Source organism: Salvelinus fontinalis, chromosome 12 (assembly GCF_029448725.1).
Source record: "Salvelinus fontinalis isolate EN_2023a chromosome 12, ASM2944872v1, whole genome shotgun sequence".
NCBI lineage: Eukaryota > Metazoa > Chordata > Actinopteri > Salmoniformes > Salmonidae > Salvelinus > Salvelinus fontinalis.
In genome coordinates, this window is record NC_074676.1 from 7,989,829 (window position 1) to 8,010,140 (window position 20,312).

General features: G+C 44.0%; 1 protein-coding gene across 3 annotated transcripts in view; it reads right to left on the reverse strand.

Moving 5' to 3' along the window:
* Window positions 1-696: 696 nt before the first annotated feature.
* The window catches only part of LOC129866720 (zinc finger C3H1 domain-containing protein-like), a 28,036-nt gene continuing 8,420 nt past the window's right edge, over window positions 697-20,312 (reverse strand). For 2 of the 3 annotated variants that reach the window (XM_055939554.1, XM_055939553.1), the window contains exons 14-34: window positions 19,753-19,890; window positions 18,867-19,493; window positions 18,578-18,687; window positions 18,327-18,458; window positions 18,083-18,204; window positions 17,799-17,900; window positions 17,553-17,681; window positions 17,182-17,362; window positions 15,070-15,256; window positions 13,422-13,613; window positions 12,977-13,214; window positions 12,576-12,681; window positions 9,349-9,547; window positions 4,900-4,994; window positions 4,630-4,737; window positions 4,293-4,397; window positions 3,738-3,903; window positions 3,464-3,564; window positions 3,071-3,172; window positions 2,816-2,855; window positions 697-1,947 (exon numbers count right to left, since the gene is read on the reverse strand). In XM_055939554.1, the coding sequence (XP_055795529.1) occupies window positions 1,612-1,947; window positions 2,816-2,855; window positions 3,071-3,172; window positions 3,464-3,564; window positions 3,738-3,903; window positions 4,293-4,397; window positions 4,630-4,737; window positions 4,900-4,994; window positions 9,349-9,547; window positions 12,576-12,681; window positions 12,977-13,214; window positions 13,422-13,613; window positions 15,070-15,256; window positions 17,182-17,362; window positions 17,553-17,681; window positions 17,799-17,900; window positions 18,083-18,204; window positions 18,327-18,458; window positions 18,578-18,687; window positions 18,867-19,493; window positions 19,753-19,890 (3,516 nt within the window). In that variant the 3' untranslated portion in view covers window positions 697-1,611. The remainder of the gene's footprint in view (window positions 1,948-2,815; window positions 2,856-3,070; window positions 3,173-3,463; window positions 3,565-3,737; window positions 3,904-4,292; window positions 4,398-4,629; window positions 4,738-4,899; window positions 4,995-9,348; window positions 9,548-12,575; window positions 12,682-12,976; window positions 13,215-13,421; window positions 13,614-15,069; window positions 15,257-17,181; window positions 17,363-17,552; window positions 17,682-17,798; window positions 17,901-18,082; window positions 18,205-18,326; window positions 18,459-18,577; window positions 18,688-18,866; window positions 19,494-19,752; window positions 19,891-20,312) is intronic. The other variant, XM_055939555.1, reaches the window with a different exon arrangement.

Consider the following 20,312-nt stretch of genomic DNA (forward strand, 5'->3'; position numbering starts at 1 on the left):
AATGTTTGTAGGCTTATGTAGACAAATTGTATCTATGATCATATCCATTTGTTTTTTGTATGCTATTTTAATATGAGAATTAACCAATGATATCAGGCCACACCTGGCCATGATTAGACACTATATAAATGATTCATCCTGCAGTGTTTGTCATTATACCCCGAAGAAGACATATTTTTGCATCTGAGCTCCTAGACTGTACGGCTCTCCTTTATTTTTTTAAGTGTTCCACTCCGCTAGCCAGCACCTCGCCTAAATACCTGTGCGTTTCTTTCGCCTCTAGGCCTTGAAATACATCCACAGGTACACCTCAAATTATGTCAATTAGCCTACCAGAAGCTTCTAAATCCATGACATCATATTCTGGAATTGTCCAAGCTGTTTAAAGGCACAGTCAACTTAGTGTATGTAAACTTCTGATCCACTGGAATTGTGGTACAGTGAATTATAAGTGAAATAATCTGTCTGTAAACAATTGTTGGGAAAATGACTTGTGTCATGCACAAAGTAGATGTCCTAACCGACTTGCCAAAACTATAGTTTGTTAACAAGAAATTTCTGGAGTGGTTGAAAGATTGGAGTCATTAAAACTCATTTAAGTGTACGTAAACTTCCAACACGTTTTCACTCCACTTGACAAGCTCCCTCTGACCAAACCCACTAAAAGTTCACATAGTAAATAAAGACAGGACAGAATTTCATTAGATAATTTAATATAAACACATTCAAATTCAACATACAAAAACTGTTGAAACACTCATCCTTGGCTCCTCTCAAATAGCCTAATCATTGTAATATATTTGACAAAAACAAAATTGCACATGAGAACATTTAAACTAGATGTTTGTGACTATCCTCGCCTGGTGATGTGTTTAAAGGGTCTTCCCCGCTGATCGACTGTCTGGCAGAGGGGATATCACAGCATTCCGCAGTCTCAAAAATACATGGGACAATGATGAGGGGCCAAATAAATACTTTTGCAGGCAGCCATTTTAACGTCACCATGGCCAGCCCTTTAATTTTCATGCGATTGTTAATGTTTTTTTTAATCACTTCTTAAAACAAATAGCGAAATAAACAGGTAATTTGATCTCTTCCCTTGGGAGACACTGGAACAAAAAGTTACATACTGTAGAAGGCAGCAGCGAGCGTCACTATTTTGGGGAAAACCTTTAAAAACACTCAAGACAGACGCACGTCAACATCCCAGTTAGGATGCCATAGTCAGTCAAAAGTCTTCAACCTCGTACGTAAAGGTAAAAATAAAATTAAGTGACATGAGGGAAAAAAAAGGAACATGTAAATTAAAAAGGGAAAAAGACGTGTCACTTAGTTAGCAGGTCTATACTTACGTACATGATGTAAGGTGATATAACCCTGAGTGCGTGGCCCAGAGTTTGGACAGGGAGGGAGTTCATTCATTGGCTTCGGTGATGAGCGAGCAACCGTCCTGCCCACAGACATCTCCCGGCTGGAGACAGTCCTACTGCGGGAGGGTCTGCCTCTAGAGTCTGCCCCTCTCTCTCTGGCTAACCTAGGCAGTGGTCTGGTCTGATTGGACTTAGATTTAACCTTTTTTTTTGTTTTTGAGGGGGTGGGGGGTGGTTATCCTCAGTGATCCTCTCCCTCCATTTTGCTCCAGCCTAAATTTAGGGGCTCACTTAGACTCACTCCCACCTCTTGACATTTGTCAACAAGTTTCCTCAGTTTATCAGTTTTACCTCCCTCCGCAGCTTCAAACAGCAGACGCTGGAAAGGGAGAGAGAGGAGGGGGAAGGGGGGGGTAGGTGAACATGCGTGCATTATCTCCCAGGTGGGACAAAAAACAAACTTTTTTTGTTGAGAAGTGTGTATCAGAGAGATAGTAACCGAGAGGGAAATTACATCTTTCCATAGGGTGGCACACAGTGGAAGCTTTTGCAGGGCTTGCTGATAAAGAAGCCGGACCTACAAAAACAAACAAAAATACCAAACGCGGGAGCCACATGTCAGTTTAGCGGAGGACAAGGACAAAACAGGAGAAAGAGCGTGGAATGAGGTCAGTGGTTTTAGTAACTAGTTTAGTTTGTCTCTAATAGACCAAACTGTTACCGAGCAACAAAATCCAACCATTCCAGTTTGTCCCCAACGTCAGTTGTAAGCCTTTTAACTGTCATACATTACATTGTGGCGAACACTGACAACAGCCTGTAGGGAAGAAATAGATTACAACAAAATGAAGGGAAGATTATGGGACAGCTGGGTCAAGGTAAATATGCAAAGCGAAACACTGACAAGAGGTTGGGACAGCAGCAGAGTCATCAACATGTTAACAGAGCAACATACATGATATAGTGTACATTCACACAACCCTCCTGCTAACTTACTGTCATATCCCTCTCCCTAAACTTTAACCTTCACCCATCCACTCCCTTACCAGCCGGGCTCTACAGTCAATCCATTTTACTCGCGTACGCACCGAAATATTTTGCTGTGCGACGAGCACCAGTTCACCAGTTGTTGCAATGACTATTTCACTGTACCGCAGCCCATGGAGAATACACTGAGCGCAGATTCATGACCATTATGCTTGCACCATTACTACAAAGAAAACAGCTTGTTAGGTCAAAATGTTTTTCATTGTGGTCCTACATTTGTGCGCCCCTACATTTTTCAACTTAGGCGCACACAGGTTCCTTTTTAAAATAGGTCAGCGTAGAGCCCTAACCAGTCTTTTGCGCTTCTATTTTTGCCCAACTAGTATTTCCTTGTTTCACTGCCCCTACCCACTTCGCTCATTGCCCCCTGCCCACCCACACCCCCCCCTCTAACTCACCTCGGAGCGCTCCTTGAGTTCCCTCTCCACAGCGATCGCTCTGCCGAGAAACACAGCACAAAAGCCTGTCAGCTATAACCGCAATTCAAGTGCAGCGGCTTTTCAAAGCTGCGATTGAAGCAGGACAGAAGCTGCATTTTTTTTAATGTGGAAAAGTGCATTTGAAAAGTGCATCAGAACAGTGAAAAACCATCTAGAAAGATAATCACCTAATAATAATAATAATCCACAGCTCAGGAGAAAGTTTGGACTTACATTTTCCAGTTGGCCAGATAGTTTGGAATGCTACTGCTCAACATTCTGGCCTGGAATTTCAGATGTTCTATATTTCCGTCCTGCCATTCTTGATGCAGCAACCTACACAACAACAACAGCAACAAAAATCTAACCTAATCGTCTGGAGAATACAGCCTAGACAACAAAATAAGACCGGAGCCGCAGTTATAACACTAACCTAGATAATAATAGATTCCACAAGCAGATAACGTGACATCACAACCAGTAACTAACAGAGATTAAACAACAATAAGGCTCTAACAAAGTTCCAACTTGAATATATTCCAACTTCTATCACCCTCTGTCCATGTCAAAGCAAGCGGGACTAGTTTACAACAGGTTTAGGCCGGTAGTGTCGGGTGCTTTGGGTACCTCAGGGCCAGTTCAGCGTTGGTGGGCATGGTGTATTTTAGTCTCTCCAGGATATGGGGGTGCTGGGACTGGGGCAGACAGCTCAGGTAGTGGAACATAACCTGAGTGTGGAGAAGTTTGCAATTGCACATTTCAAATACCACAAACGCTAAAGAAAGGATTCAACTTCATAGACCCCTCCTGATCAACATTGGCTCTCTGGATTTATTTTTGTCATTGGGGCTCATCTGATCAGTCGTCATAGTGAAGACAAGTCCAGTTGCGGTTCTATTACCTTGTTGTGAAATCTGAAGCAGCTCCAGTACTGGGCCGAGCTGAACGGAACCTCTAGCCTGGAGGGGACAGTTACTAGGCAACGCTGGACCAGGTCTGATAACATCCGGAGCTCTTTGCCGTTGGAGGGGCTCCCGGCTAGCTTACTGCTGGTAAAAAGGAGATAACTGGAGAGAACAGTAAAAAGGTTAGTTCCGTTAGGTCTCTGGGCCTACCCCCACCTGGACGCTTGCTAATGCTAAGGCAGCCCCTGTCAGAAGCTGAGTGGAGGATAGCCGCTACCCAACCACACTGTGGTTGGTTAGTTGGTAAGGCCTTCTGATTGGATGCAAAGTCATCCTGATGAAATCCTGTGCTCCCACTTGTGAACCCTTTTATTGTATGTGTGCCTGTTCATCATCGCTATAAAGGAGCATTAGATCTGGCTTGACTCTCACCAGATGTGGCCCCATCATCCCATGGAACGATAGTACTATCCTTATGGCGATACTGGGTGAGAGGATGAAACAGACGCACGTTAAGGAGTTGGTGTAAGACATTGTAAGACTGGACTCACTCCATCCATAACTTTCGAAGGACATTTAGCTGCATTACGGCTCCCAGGGCTCTCTCGAAAGCATCCATCGCCTCCCCAACACTACCGTGCACCCACTGCCACAGACTGCAAGACACCAGAAAACACAACTGTCTCGGACTGTGTGAAATGACTTATCATGTTTTATTGTATTGATGAATGAATGAATGACCTCATTCTAAAAACCGTTATGAAAAGGTAACCTTATTATAAACTGTTAACGATGGTGCATTGAACTGCCATATATGAAAAAGAACTGGGCTTATGTGTAGTGTAGGGTCAGCCAGCGTATCACAGCGCAGTACAGCACAATACTTGCCAGTGGACGAGGTTCAGGTAAGGCTTTTGGTGACTAAGCTGCTCTTGAAGTTGACTTTTGATAACTGGGCCTCTTAGGATGTCCTCTGTTGGAATACCAAGGATGTACCTTCAAAAGAAATGGAGATTGCATTAATTCATTAAACATTTAACCATATACCCCTCTACAAAAAAGAAGCAACTTGGTTTACAAAAAGTCTGGTTGTTTTTTTTTAAGTTAAGAGAGTTAGGACACTCATTCCTGCTTAAGTTCTGGGAGGGAATGTCCTACCGTAGCACATCCACAGGTTTCTGTTCACTTCTCTCCCCATCACAGAAAGACAGGACAAACTCCCGGAACAGAGGAGTGATGCAACTTGACTTCTCCTGTTCAGAGACACATACAGTGCCTTCAGAAAGTATTCACACCCTTGACTTTTTTCACATTTTGTTTTACAGCCTGGATTTAAAATGGATTCCATTGAGATTTTGCCACTAGCCTACACACAATACCAATAATGTCAAAGTGGAATTATGTTTTGACTTAAAAAAAAAAAAAAAGTGTATCTTTTTTTACAAATGAATTCAAAATGAAAAGCTGAAATGTCTTGATTCAAGTATTCAACCCCTTCATTGACAAGGCTAAACAAATTCAGGAGAAGAAAACAATGCTTACCAAGTCACATAATAAGTTGCATGGACTCACTGTGTGCAATAAGTGTTGAACATGATTTTTGAAGGACTACCTCATCTCTGAACCCCACACATACACGTAGCTTTAAGGTCCCTCAGTAGAGCAGTGAATTTCAGACAGATTTAACCACAAAGGGAGGTTTTCCAATGCTTTGCAAAGGGCACCTATTGGTAGATCTATTTTTTTTATTTTTTTTTAAAGACATCTAATATCCCTTGGTGCATGGTGAAGTTATTAATTACACTTTGGATGGTGTATCAATACACCCGGTCACTACAAAGATAAAGGCATCCTTTAACTAAGTTGTCGGAGAGGAAGGAAACCAAATCAGGGATTTTACCATGGGGTCAATGGTGACTTTAAAATAGTTAGAGTATAATGGATGTGGATGGACCAACATTGTAGTTACTCCACAATACTAACCTAAAATGACAGTGAAAATAATAAAAATATGTCAAAACATGCATCCTGTTTGCAGTAAGGCACAAAAGTAAAACTGCAAAAAAACGTCACAGAATTGAACTATGTCCTGAATAAAAAGCATTATGTTTGGGGCAAATCCAACATCACTGAATACCACTTCATATTTTCAAGCAAGGTTGTGGCAGCATCATGTTATGGGTATGCTTGTCATCAGCAAGGACTAGGGAGTTTTTCGGGGATAAAAAGAAACAGAATAGAGCTAAGCGCAAGCAAAGTCCTAGTGGAAAACCTGGTTCAGTCTGCTTTTCAACAGACAACGGGAGAAGAATTCATCTTTCAGCAGGATAATAATCTAAGGCCGAAAATATACTTCAGTTGCTTACCAAGACGCAATTGAATGTTCCTGAATGGCCTTGTTAGTTTTGACTTAAACTGTCTGAAAAATCTATGGCAAGACTTGAAAATGGCTGTCTAGCAATGATCAACCAACTTTAGAGCTTGAAGAATTAAAAAAATGACAAAATGTGCAAATATTGTACAATCCAGGTGTGAAAAGCTTTTAGAGACTTACCCAGAAAGACCCAGAAAGGCTGTAATTGCTGCCAAAGTTGATTCTAACATGTATTGACTCAGGGGTGTGAAAACATATGTAAATTTGATATTTCTGTATTGAATTTAATACATTTTGGAAGATTTCCTAAAAACATGTTTTCACTTTGTCAATATGGGCTACTGTGTGTAGATGGGTGAGAATTTGTTTTATATTTAATCAACACTTCAGCGAGCAGGCCTTCCTAATTGACCTGGCCGGGGTATCCTGGAAGGATATTGATCTCATCCCGTCAGTAGAGGATGCCTGGTCATTTTTTAAAAATGCCTTGAATAATCTTGAATAAGCATGCCCCATTCAAGAAATTTAGAACCAGGAACAGATATAGCCCTTGGTTCTCTCCTGACCTGACTGCCCTTAACCAACAGAAAAACATCCTATGGCGTTCTGCATTAGCATCGAACAGCCCCCGTGATATGCAACTTTTCAGGGAAGCCAGAAACCAATATACACAGGCAGTTAGAACAGCCAAGGCTAGCTTTTTCAAGCAGAAATTTGCTTCCTGCAACACAAATTCAAAAAAGTTCTGGGACACCGTAAAGTCCATGGAGAATAAGAACACCTCCTCCCAGCTTCCAACCGCCCTGAAGATAGGAAACACTGTCACCACCGACAAATCCACTATAATTGAGAATTTCAATAAGCATTTTTCTACGGCTGGCCATGCTTTCCACCTGGCTACCCCTACCCGGGACAACAGCACTGCCCTCCCCTCTGCTACTCGCCCAAGCCTTCCCCATTTCTCTTTCTCCCAAATACAGTCAGCTGATGTTCTTAATGAGCTGCAAAATCTGGACCCTTACAAATCAGCCGGGCTAGATAATCTGGACCCTTTCTTTCTAAAACTATCTGCTGAAATTGTTGCCACCCCTATTACTAGCCTCTTCAACCTCTCTTTCGTGTCGTCTGAGATCCCCAAAGATTGGAAAGCAGCTGCGGTTATCCCCCTCTTCAAAGGGGGGGACACCCTTGACCCTAACTGCTACAGACCTATATCTATCCTACCCTGCCTTTCTAAGGTCTTCGAAAGCCAAGTCAACAAACAGATTACCGACCATTTCGAATCACACCACACCTTCTCCGCTATGCAATCTGGTTTCAGAGCTGGTCATGGGTGCACCTCAGCCACGCTCAAGGTCATAAACGATATCGTAACCGCCATCGATAGGAAACAATACTGTGCAGCCGTATTCATTGACCTGGCCAAGGCTTTTGACTCTGTCAATCACCACATCCTCATTGGCAGACTCGACAGCCTTGGTTTCTCTAATGATTGCCTCGCCTGGTTCACCAACTACTTCTCTGATCGAGTTCAGTGTGTCAAATCGGAGGGTCTGTTGTCCGGGCCTCTGGCAGTCTCTATGGGGGTGCCACAGGGTTCAATTCTTGGACCGACTCTCTTCTCTGTTTACATCAATGATGTCGCTCTTGCTGCTGGTGATTCTCTGATCCACCTCTACGCAGACGACACTATTCTGTATACTTCTGGCCCTTCTTTTGACACTGTGTTAACAACCCTCCAGGCGAGCTTCAATGCCATACAACTCTCCTTCCGTGGCCTCCAACTGCTCTTAAATACAAGTAAAACCAAATGCATGCTCTTCAACCGATCGCTGCCTGCTCCTGCCCGCCTGTCCAACATCACTACTTTGGACGGCTCTGACTTAGAATATGTGGACAACTACAAATACCTAGGTGTCTGGTTAGACTGTAAACTGTCCTTCCAGACCCACATCAAACATCTCCAATCCAAAGTCAAATCTAGAATTGGCTTCCTATTCCGCAACAAAGCATCCTTTACTCATGCTGCCAAACATACCCTTGTAAAACTGACCATCCTACCAATCCTCGACTTCGGTGATGTCATTTACAAAATAGCCTCCAAAACCCTACTCAATAAATTGGATGCAGTCTATCACAGTGCCATCCGTTTTGTCACCAAAGCCCCATATACTACCCACCACTGCGACCTGTACACTCTCGTTGGCTGGCCCTCGCTTCATACTCGTCGCCAAACCCATTGGTTCCAGGTCATCTACAAGACCCTGCTAGGTAAAGTCCCCCCTTATCTCAGCTCGCTGGTCACCATAGCAGCACCTACCCGTAGCACGCGCTCCAGCAGGTATATCTCTCTAGTCACCCCCAAAACCAATTCTTCCTTTGGACGCCTCTCCTTCCAGTTCTCTGCTGCCAATGACTGGAACGAACTACAAAAATCTCTGAAACTGGAAACACCTATCTCCCTCACTAGCTTTAAGCACCAGCTGTCAGAGCAGCTCATAGATTACTGCACCTGTACATAACCCATCTACAATTTAGCCCAAACAACTACCTCTTTACCTACTGTATTTATTTATTAATTTTTTTTGCTCCTTTGCACCCCATTATTTCTGTCTCTACTTTGCACTTTCTTCCAATGCAAACCAACCATTCCAGTGTTTTTTTTAGTTTTTATTTTACTTGCTGTGTTGTACTTACTTCGCCTCCATGGCCTTTTTATATTTTTATTTATTTATACATATATCTGTTTGCCTTCACCTCCCTTATCTCACCTCACTTGCTCACATTGTATATAGACTTATTTTTTTTTCATTTTTTTTTTTTCACTGTATTATTGACTATATGTTTGTTTTTACTCCATGTGTAACTATGTGTTGTTGTATGTGTCGAACTGCTTTGCTTTATCTTGGCCAGGTCGCAATTGTAAATGAGAACGTGTTCTCAATTTGCCTACCTGGTTAAATAAAGGTTAAATAAAAAATAAATAAAAAAAAATAAAATAAATAAAAAAAATTGAATTCAGGCTGTAACAAAATGTGGAATAAGTCAAGGGGTATGAATACTTTCTGAAAGCACTGTAGGTTAGCTAGGTCATGAAGAATCTTAGTGCAAAAAAACACAAAATGATGTCACTACATGTAAATTGACTATGCCCTTCTTAATTGTCCCTAAAGGGATATATAACGTTTGAAATGACCAGGAGTGCCACCCAACGCACTAACAGACAGACTGACCTGTGCCATAAAGAACTTGCAGGTGTGGTAGAAGACCTCTGCATTGTGTGGACACTGGGACAGAGCCCGTAGCCACACGCAGACACCCTGCTCACAGTCCCCCTTCCCCACGTAGAGCCCTGACAGGGCATCTAACAGGACACAGGACTGCGGGCACAGCGCCAACAGGGACTCACACAGCTCCAGGCCCGCATCGTACCTACAGGGTGCAAGTCAGTTTTAAGGTAAGACTAGCAAGGAGATATTAGTAGAATGTTTAATGACACACACACACACACACAACCACCCAACCACATTGGTACACACGTTAAGACCTTTCTTGTCCAAACACAAAAGTAGGGCTGGGCGATAAGACCAAAATGTCATGATATTTTAAGTCAGTAGGTTCATCTTATTTGACAATATTTTATGTTTTTTAATAATAAAAGTTTATTTATGAGTGTGTGTTGCCACCCTAGGTTCATGAACTACTATCTACAGTACCAGTCGAAAGTTTGGAGACCTAGTCATTCAAGGTTTTTTTTTTTTTTTTTTTTACTATTTTCTACATTGTAGAGTAATAGTGAAGACAAACTATGAAATAACAAATATGGAAACATGTAGCAACCAAAAAAAAATGTGTTCAACAAATCAAAATATATTTGATATATTTGAGATTCTTCAAAGTAGTCACCCATTGCCTTGATGACAGCTTTGTACACTCTTGGCATTCTCTCAACCAGCTTCACGAGGTAGCCACCTGGAATGCATTTCAATTAACAGGTGTGCCTTGGTAAAAGTTAATCTGTGGAATTTCTTTCACTCTTGTGCGTTTGAGCCAATCAGTTGTTGTGACAAGGTAGGTGTGGTATACAGAAGATAGTCCTATTTGGTAAAAGACCAAGTCCATATTATGGCAAGAACAGCTCAAATAAGCAAAGAAAAACAACAGTCCATCATTACTTCAAGACATGAAGGTCAGTCAATCAGGAAAATGAAGAACTTTTAAAGTTTCTTCAAGTGCAGTCGCAAAAACCATCAAGCGCTATGAAACTGGCTCTCATGAGGACCACCACAGGAAAGGAAGACCCAGAATGACCTACGCCGCAGAGAATAAGTTCATTAGAGTTACCAACCTCAGAAATTGCAGCCCAAATAAATGCTTCAGAGTTAGACACATCAACTGTTCATAGGACACTGCATGAATCAGGCCTTTATGGTCGAATTGATGCAAAGAAACCAATACTAAAAGACACCAATAAAAAGAAGAGACTTGCTTGGGCCAAGAAACACAAGTAATGGACATTAGATCAGTGGGAATCTGTCCTTTGGTCTGTTGAGTCCAAATGTGGGATTTTTGGATCCAACCACCGTGTCTTTGTGAGACTAAGAATAGGTGAACAGATTATTTCTGCCTGTGGTTCCCAACGTGAAGCACGGAGGAGGTGGTGTGATGGTGTGGGGCTGCTTTGCTGGTGACACTGTTGCCTATGTATTTAGAATTCAAGGCACACTTAACCAGTATGGCTACCACAGCAATCTGCAGCGATACGCCACCCCATCTGGTTTGCGCTTAGTGGGACTATCATTTGTTTTTCAACAGGACAATGACCCAACACACCTCCAGGTGGTGTAAGGGCTATTTGACCAAGGAGAGTGATGAAGTGCTGCATCAGATGACCTAGCCTCCACAATCACCCGAACTCAACCCAATTGAAATGGTTTGGGATAAGTTTGACCGCAGAGTGAAGTAAAAGCCGCCAACAAGTGCTCAGCACATGTGAGAACTCCTTCAAGACTGTTGGAAAAGCATTCCAGGTGAAGCTGGTTGAGAGAATGCCAAAAGTGTGCAAAGCTGAATTTCTAATAGAAAACACTTTTTTGGTTACTGCATGATTCCATCTGTTATTTCATAGTTTGTCTTCACAATTATTCTACAATGTAGAAAACAGTAAAATTGAAAAGAAAAACCCTACTGAGAGTCAGGCTTAAATCGACTAACATCAGCGCCTGACCTCACTAATTCTCGTGACTGAATGGAAGCAAGTCCCCGCAGCAATGTTCCAACATCTAATGGAAAGCCTTCCCAGAAGAGTAGAGGTTGTTATAGCAGCAAAGTGGGGACCAACTCCATATTAATTCCCATAATTTTGGAATAAGATGTTCGATGAGCAGGTGTCCACATACATTGTCATCTAGTGTACATTATAAGTGATTTCAAATGGGGCTCTCTCCATTCGGATCGTTTTATACTGTTCAACTTAAACCAAGTGCTTGAGCAATTCTACTCTTCTTGACTGACATGGGGAAGTGGCATGTGGAAGGAGAGAGACGACCCAAGTAGCAAACGCATAAACTATACTGAACAAAAATATAAGGCAACATGTAAAGTGTTGGTCCCATGTTTCATGAGCTGGAATAAAAAGGTCCCAGAAATGTTCCATATGCATAAAAAGCTTATTTCTCTCCTTTTGTGCACAAATTTATATAAATCCCTTTTACTGAGCATTTCTCCTTTGCCAAGATAATCCACCTGACAGGTGTGGCATATCAAGAAGCTGATTAAACGGCACAACCATTACACAGGTGCACCTTGTGCTGGGGACAATAAAAATCCACTCTAAAATGTGCAGTTTTGTCACAATGCCACAGATGTCTGAAGTTTCGAGGGAGCGTGCAATTGGCATGCTGACGGCAGGAATGTCTACCAGAACTGTTGTCAGACAATTTAATGTACATTTCGCTACCATAAAGGCAGCCCAGGACCTAGCCAACCAGACCACTGATGAAACTGAGGAGTATTTCTGTCTGTAATAAACTAATTCTGATTGGCTGGGTCTGGCTCACAGGTGGGTGGGCCTGTGCCCTCCCAGACACACTCATTGCTGCGTCCCTGCCCAGTCATGCGAAATCCACAGATTAGGGGCTAGTTCCTTTATTTAAATTTACTGATATAACTGACATCCTTATATGAACTGTAACTCGTTGAAATTGTTGCGTTTATATTTTTGTCTCAGTATGTAAAAACAAAACCATTACACGTGTCGGAAGTTGAGTATCACATTTATCAAACCAAACACTGAAATACCATTATAGAAGGTAAAGTAAAAACCCAAACCGTCTGTGCATCAATACCTGTATATAGTCAAATATGGTATACCGCCCAGCACTACACACAAGACAGATTTTATTGGGGGCCACACACACACACGCCCCCCTAGCTAGCAGAATGTTAGCGTTGAGCTTACTTTCCCAGCAGGCTGTAGCAGGCGATGAGGTTTGTGTATAGAGGCAGACAGACCAGAGTTCTCTCACTGGGAGGCAGAGTCTGGTCTGTGCACTGACGTACTGCATCTAGCGTTGAAAAAAACAAGAATGAAATCAATGCCCCTCTCAGCTGTAAACTACATTAACATCAATGTGGCAGTAATTGAAGAAAAATGTAATAAGTAACAGTGGAAATAGTCTAAATGGAAGCGTAACATTTTTAGGCTTGCAAGTCAACTACATTTACCATGAGTAACTGTGGACAAAGTGAACATTTATAGACTGTGTGAAAAAGCTAAGTAAAAGACCTGTAAAAAAAAAAAAAAAAAAAAAACATGGGACAGTTTCCAGTCGTTGAATCGTGGCGATGGTGAAGGCTCACCTTCGAACACAGCGATAAGTGTATCAGGCTCGGTGCGGACGTCGAGCGGCTTTCTCCAGGGGAGGGCGAAGGACTCTGTGCTTACCACCCGGGAAGGGTTGGAGTTGGCCGGGTCATACAAGCTGGCCGGCAGGCGGTCAAACTCTGTCAGGTGGATGAAGGACAGCCAGACTAGGCAGCGGTCACTCGCGGTCAGGTGGTCAGCAATGCACTGCTCAGTGACCGACTTCAAGGCATTCTGGAATGAACAGGGATGCCAGAGAGGTGATTGTTTGCCCTTGAGCATCTTGTGCATTTTGTGTAGCAATAGCTAATCCAAGAGGTATTAAATCGGTTTGGCCTGATGGTAGAAAAAAACATGCCATATGACTTGGAATTGCACCGGGAATTGATGTGTGCAGCTAGATTGCTGGTGCTCTCGGGTTATGTCTTCAAAGTTGCTTACCTGTAGGATGGCCAGGGCATTCTGTAGCCGGCCGGTGAACACGCTGAGTTGGACCCTGTAGAGTAGAGACTCCAGCAACTGGAAGGAGAGCCTCTCAGAGAAACCACTAGTCCAAGAACAGTCCAGTAGGTACTGCAGCAGACGACCACACACATAGTCCTTCCCCTCAAACGAGCTCTCCATGGTTAGGTACTGTGTGGTGGTGGGGGGGGGGGTTAGTTTAGACCTAATACACTATAACAGCATATCGGCTACATGCCCGGCAATATTATTCTTCTCAGACCAGTTTATATTTCAGAACTCGAGCTTTGATAACTAAATAGATCAGTTGGTGTAGCTCTTGCGAGGCACAGCGTAGCGTAATTTGAAATAATTCGCTTTTTTTATTTTACTGGATATGATGGTCATGGTACTTTCAAGACAACTGGGAACTCTGGGAAAAAAACAAGGTCAAATCATGACATCAGTGATCTTCAGGTTGGAAAGTCAGAGTTCTAGAAACATGCCCGCTTTGGATGACCATTCAAAAAAAGATTTTCCCCCAGTCGGATCTCATTATTTTCCGAGTTCCCAGTTGTTTTGAACGCACAGACGTCTGATATTTTCCGAGTTCCCAGTTGTTTTGAACGCGGCATTAGTCTCAGCGGAGGGAGGGAAAACAGCAGAGGGTCTGCTCTCTCCTTCCTTTCCTCCGGCGAAACCGACCAAAGAGGGGACCCGTCTTCCACCTGATGGCAAAACACGAGTCGCACCACGTCTGCCTCGTGCACAAATTCATGTTGTTCCTATGACCAGAGAAAGTGAAATAGGCCTACTCCTCAATATTAAAAATAGACACGACGAGCTGCTAAGAATGATTATTTATTTTTAACGCTGGACTATCGATACACTTGGCTACTCATTCATTGCAGCTGCAGTGGAAGTAGTTAGAAGCATGTTATGTTGGGTAATAGTGTTGAATAAAAACAGTACTGAAAGAACGTACACATGAACTCGCTCATTGCTCCCGAGTGGTGCAGCGGTCTAAAGCTCTGCATCTCAGTGCTAGAGGGGTCATTACAGAACCTGGTTTGATCCCACGCTGTATCACAACCGGCCGTGATCGGAAGTCTCATCGGGCGGCTCAGAATTGGCCCAGCATTGTCCGGGTTAGGTCGTCATTGTAAAATAAGAACTTGTTCTTAACTGATTTGCCTAATTAAATAAAGAAAAGGTTTTTTTTTTTGTTTTTTTTAACAGCAGCCCTTTGCTGTATTCTTTGACAGTCTCTGGTCATGGTTATAAAAGTAATGAAATCTCACGTAGGCTAGTATTAAACTTTGCTGTGACCGGGGTTGTGGCAGCTGTAGGTAGGCGAATCGATTTGAGCTATCTGATTGGCCAGCGCAGTAGGCACACTCGATTTAGCCACAGACCTCCAGGTCTGCCGGGCAGGCAGAGTTTGACTTTTCAGACAAATTAGATGGTTCAAAATGCCAACACTCTGCCTACCCGGTGCGCAAAGCTTCTGAATCAAGTGCACCTACCGCCTGCATGCTTTTATCGTTGGCGTTTCTACAGAAATGTTTGGTGATCGACTAGGAATGCCTCGAAGATCGACTGGTTGGTGAACACTGCTGCAGAGGGTAGGTTGGACATGAGAACTTACACTCCACCAGACTTGGTAGTCGGGGGCGTGCTCAACAGCCATCTCACACATCTCCTGCACCTCGTCCCTCTTCCCGCGGCGGGAGAACAGAGACAGGTAGTGGCACCAAATCTCTGGGTTGGCCCGGTTGTCCTCCAGGGCACGAGACAGCGTGTTCAACGCAGCATCTAGGCACTCTGCCACTGAGCTACAGGGAAGCAACATAATACAATACTTATATCATATCACGTTATATTACAAAACATACAGTACCAGTCAAAAGTTCGGACACACCTACTCATTCAAGGGTTTCTTTACTTTTACATTGGAGAATAATAGTGAAGACAAACTATGAAATAACACATATGGAATCATGTAGTAACCAAAAAAGTTTTAAAAGAAATCTAAATATATTTTATATTTGAGATTGTTCAAAAAGTAGCCACCCTTAGAGCTTTTCACCCTTACAGCTTTTCACACTCTTGGCATTTTCTCAACCAGCTTCACCTGGAATGCTTTTCAAACAGTCTTGAAGGACTTCCCACATATGCTGAGCACTTGTTGGCTGCTTTTCCTTCACCGGGGGATCCAAATCATCCCAAACCATCTCAATTGGGTTGAGGTCGTGTGATTGTGGAGGCCAGGTCATCTGATGCAGCACTCCATCACTCTCCTCCTCGGTCAAATAGCCCTTACACAGCCTGAAGGTGTGTGGGGTCATTGTCCTGTTGAAAAACAAATGATAGTCCCACTAAGCGCAAACCAGGTGGGATGGCGTATCGCTGAAGAATGCTGTGGTAGCCATGCTGGTTAAGTGTGCCTTGAATTCCAAATAAACTCACTGACAGTGTCACCAGCAAAGCACCCCCACACCACCTCCTCTATGCTTCACGGTGGGAACCACACATGTTGAAAACGTCCGTTCACCTAGTCTGCATTTCACAAAGACACAGCGGTTGGAACCAAAAATGTCAAATTTGGACTCCGACCAAAGGACAAATTTCTACAGGTCTAATGTCCATTGCTCGTGTGTCTTGGCCCAAGCAAGTCTCTTCTTATTTTTGGTGTCCTTTAGTAGTGGTTTCTTTGTAGCAATTTAACCATGAAGACCTGGTTCATGCAGTCTCCTCTGAACAGTTGATGTTGAGATGTGTCTGTTTATTTGGGCTGCAATTTCTGAGGCTGGTAACTCTAATGAACTTATCCTCTGCAGCAGAAGTAACTCTGGGTCTTCCTTTCCTGTGGCGGTCCTCATGAGAGCCAGTTTCATCATAGCGCTTGATGGTTTTTGCAACTGCACTTGAAGAGACTTTCAAGGTTCTTGAAATGTTCCGGATTGACTGACCTTCATGTCTTAAAGTAATGATGGACTGATGTTTCCCTTTGCTTATTTGAGCTGTTTTTGCCATAATATGGACTTGGTCTTTTAACAAATAGGGGTATTTTCTGTATACCAACCCTACCTTGTCACAACACAACTGATTGGCTCAAACGCATTAAGTAAAGAAATTCCACAAATTAACTTGTAACAAGGCACACCTGTCAATTGAAATTCATTGCGGGTGACTACCTCATGAAGCTGGTTGAGAGAATGCCAAGCGTGTGCAAAGCTGTCATCAAGGCAAAGGGTGGCTAATTTGAAGAATCTTCAATATAAAATATATTCTGATTAGTTTAACACTTTTTGGTTACTACATGATTCCATATTTTTTTTTTTTACCTTTATTTAACTAGGCAAGTCAGTTAAGAACAAATTCTTATTTTCAATGACGGCCTAGGAACAGTGGGTTAACTGCCTGTTCAGGGGCAGAACGACAGATTTGTACCTTGTCAGCTCGGGGATTTGAACTTGCAACCTTCCGGTTACTAGTCCAACGCTCTAACCACTAGGCTACGCTGCCGCCCCTGTGTTATTTCATAGTTTTTCTGCCTTCACTATTGTTCTACAATGTAGAAAACAGTAAAAATAAAGAAAAACACTTGAATGAGTAGGTGTGTCCAAACTTGGACTGGTACAGTATAATACATATCCAATCTGATACACATTCATCACCCAGACACACCAGATCCAGATTTGAGTATGCCTCGAGTAGAGGGTCATACATACACAGACACACTAGAGGGTTCACATACGTTTCTTTCTGGCTGAGGTATTTGAAGGCCAGTTTGATCCACAGCTGTGCGTTGCGGGGGCTCTCTAGGACACTGGTCTCCAGGTTAGATATGTCGTCAGTCTCACTAATGAAGTAGCGCTTGTCGTCTGGGGTCACACACACATCCATGGCAGCAGACAAACTCCTCTTGGAACAGCCGTCTATGACAAGGATTAAAAAAACGACAAAGAGCAAAAGGATATCGGTGAAACTCTCCAGGGGGGAAAAACTCAAACGGTTGTGTTTGGCACAATTGAAGCGAAGCAAATTTACACTGCGCTTCAGATCAGTTGTATTTCTCCTCGTCCGTTGTGGTCTGTTGTCGGGAGATGAACCTACTGACTGACTCACCGTATTTGACCGGACCAGGGTTGGCGTCTGCACACTCGTCCCCGCTGTCGTCCCCTGCGCTTGGGCTGGCCTGGCGAGTGGGCTGAGGCCTCCACCTCCGGAGATCCTTACACGTGGTGAAGGGAGGGACTAGACAAAACACAAGTTAGACTAGAGTCAGAATGCTTCTATTGTGGAGCAGGTTCCTTAAACTAACAACACATTGTTGAGTGATTAGGAGATAAAAACAAAGGAAGATTCTCTCACCATGTCTTTTGCTTTCATTCACTTTGCTCAACAGTAGGACGGCCTTCTGGTCCATTCCCATGCGATCCTTATTTGTCCCAAAGAGCTTTTTTAAATACTTCTCTGTAAACAAGCAACATTGGCACAACTAACATGTCAGTAAAAGCCTCAAACATGTATTTATCATGGAGAAAGAGGTTCAAGATTTTTTTATTTTTTTTTACTTGCATTATTAAATCGCCAAATCCATAAATTCTAAACTCAGTGGCATTTCAATATTGCCCGATGCAGTGTGGTTCTGTTACCTGTGGCAACACTGATGTCATCAGTGGTACTGCTCTCCGAGCAGCCAATCAAGGCCAGGTTGTACGACAGGATATCATGGAAAAGCTGGTTTCCACCGAAAGTGCAATTTCTCATATGCTGCCTAGAAAACAGACCAGGAGAAACCAACATCAGATCACCCAAATGAGGTGGGGTGATTATAATGAAACAGAAATGAACACAGACTCACCTGCATGTTCACACACACTAAGAAGACCGACTTACCACTTGCAGTCATCGTCATTGCATGTGCCTGTGAGGTCGAAGCGGCAGAAACACTTTTTGGGCACTACAACGTTGCTGTAAGACACAGAGCTGAGTGATAACTTCTCCTTGGTCCGAAAGTACGGACTGAACCTGAAGAAAGGCAAAAAAAACGAGAAGAGGAAAAGGCGAGAGGTTCTTATTGAAAAGGTCATTCTTAGCACTAGTAATGTGTAATTGGGAGACGGCCTAGCAGTGAAGTAGCCACCTACCTGTAAGACTTGAAGACCAGGAGAGGGCTGCGATATTGTCCGAACGGGACAGGCTTTAGCTCAGCACGGCTTGACTGGGCAGCCATTATGTCTACATCCACCTCTATCACCTGAACATTAAAACATGTCAGTCTTCCCATGGAGAATGAATGCAAAACAGTTCCAGACAGAACGTGTGTGTTGTATGCTAGTCCAAAAACTCTACATAACCATCTAAGTAGCATTTGAAATCACAACAAAAGGCTATTTGAATTCAGTGCGAGTAGGTTTCAGCTATATTATGCTTTACCTTCCCAGCTGGAGGTTTCTCCACAGTGCCACCTAGCGCCCGTAGTTCCCCGAGCAGCAGCTCTCCTAGGTTGGCCTGCTGCTTGTCCATCGTCTGCAGGGCCTCCACCTCCAGCCCTAAGAACAGCTCCCCAGGCCCAGGGGCCTTCACCTTGGCTGGACAATCCTTGACCAGCCCAGTCCCACCGGGCTCCAGTTTAGGCTTGGTGAAGGCGCCCGTCTCTCTGAAAGATCGCCTGCGAACACTCTGGGTGGAGGCGGCGGGCATGGCTGCAGTGGCGGGTTCCATGTCGCCGTCTTCAGTCTCAGTGATGTCCTCACTGCTGACCAGGGTGAGTTTATCCTGGGTGAGGTCGTGCAGGGATGGCTGGGGCAAAGGGAAGGGGCTGGTGGGAGGGGCACTGGGCTGGCGAGCCCTGGGGATTGGGGTGGAGGTGGCCTGGGGTGGCGGGGGTTCGGGGACGGCTCCTCGGTTGTGGAGGGCCTGGGCCTCCTTCAGTTTCTGGATCTTTAGGGCGTACTCTGACTCCAGCAGCTGCAGACGCTGCTTCTGGGCCAGGAGGTCGGCGAAGTGGCGTTCAGTCCCGCGGGGGGCGACAGAGACTTCCACCCGTAGACGTTTCACAGGCTGTAGAATAGAGGCAGGAAAGAGAGACTGTTTAGAGAACACTGGCTTTTACTTATGGCTGGGTCATGTGCAGTTGAAAGGAAATGGGAGAAGACAGAGGTGGTGTTACAAGGCCAATAACACACATTTTCCACTTCAAAGCAATGTTACGATGTTGTGCCCTACTGGACATGGCCTTGAACACGTTTCTATGTTTCATCAAACAACAAGTAAGGGCTCCGGAATAGTATACTGTGGGTCGGTACGTTGTGATGCTCACCGAGGGGTGGCTGACGTCCGTGCGTCGTTTCTGACGCCCTGGCTCTCTGCCTGCGGCGGCCTGGGCTTGGACCATCTCTTTCTGCAGCTTCAAGCTGTGGTTCTTCTTCACCGACACACGGAGCTGAACACGATGAACCTATAGGGCGGGAACATACGTGACAGACGTTAAAGGGTGGAAACAAAACATTAAGAGCAGCTGCTCTTTCCATGACAGACTGTGCCATTCAGAGGGTGAATGGGCAAGATATTTAAAGTGCCTTTGAACAGGGTACGGTAGGTGAGACACACCGATTCTTGACACGCACTGGTTCGAGTGTGTCAAGAACTGCAACGCTGCTGGGGTTTTCACACTCAACAGTTCCCCGTGTGTATCAAGAACGGTCCACCACCCAAATGACATGCAGCCAACTTGACACACCAGCGGGAAGCATTGGAGTCAACGTGGGCCAGCATCCCTGTGGAACGCTTCCGGCACCTTGTAGAGTCCTATGCCTCGAATTAAGACTGTTCTGAGGGCAAAAGGGGAGGGGTGCAACTCAATATTAGGAAGGTGTTCCT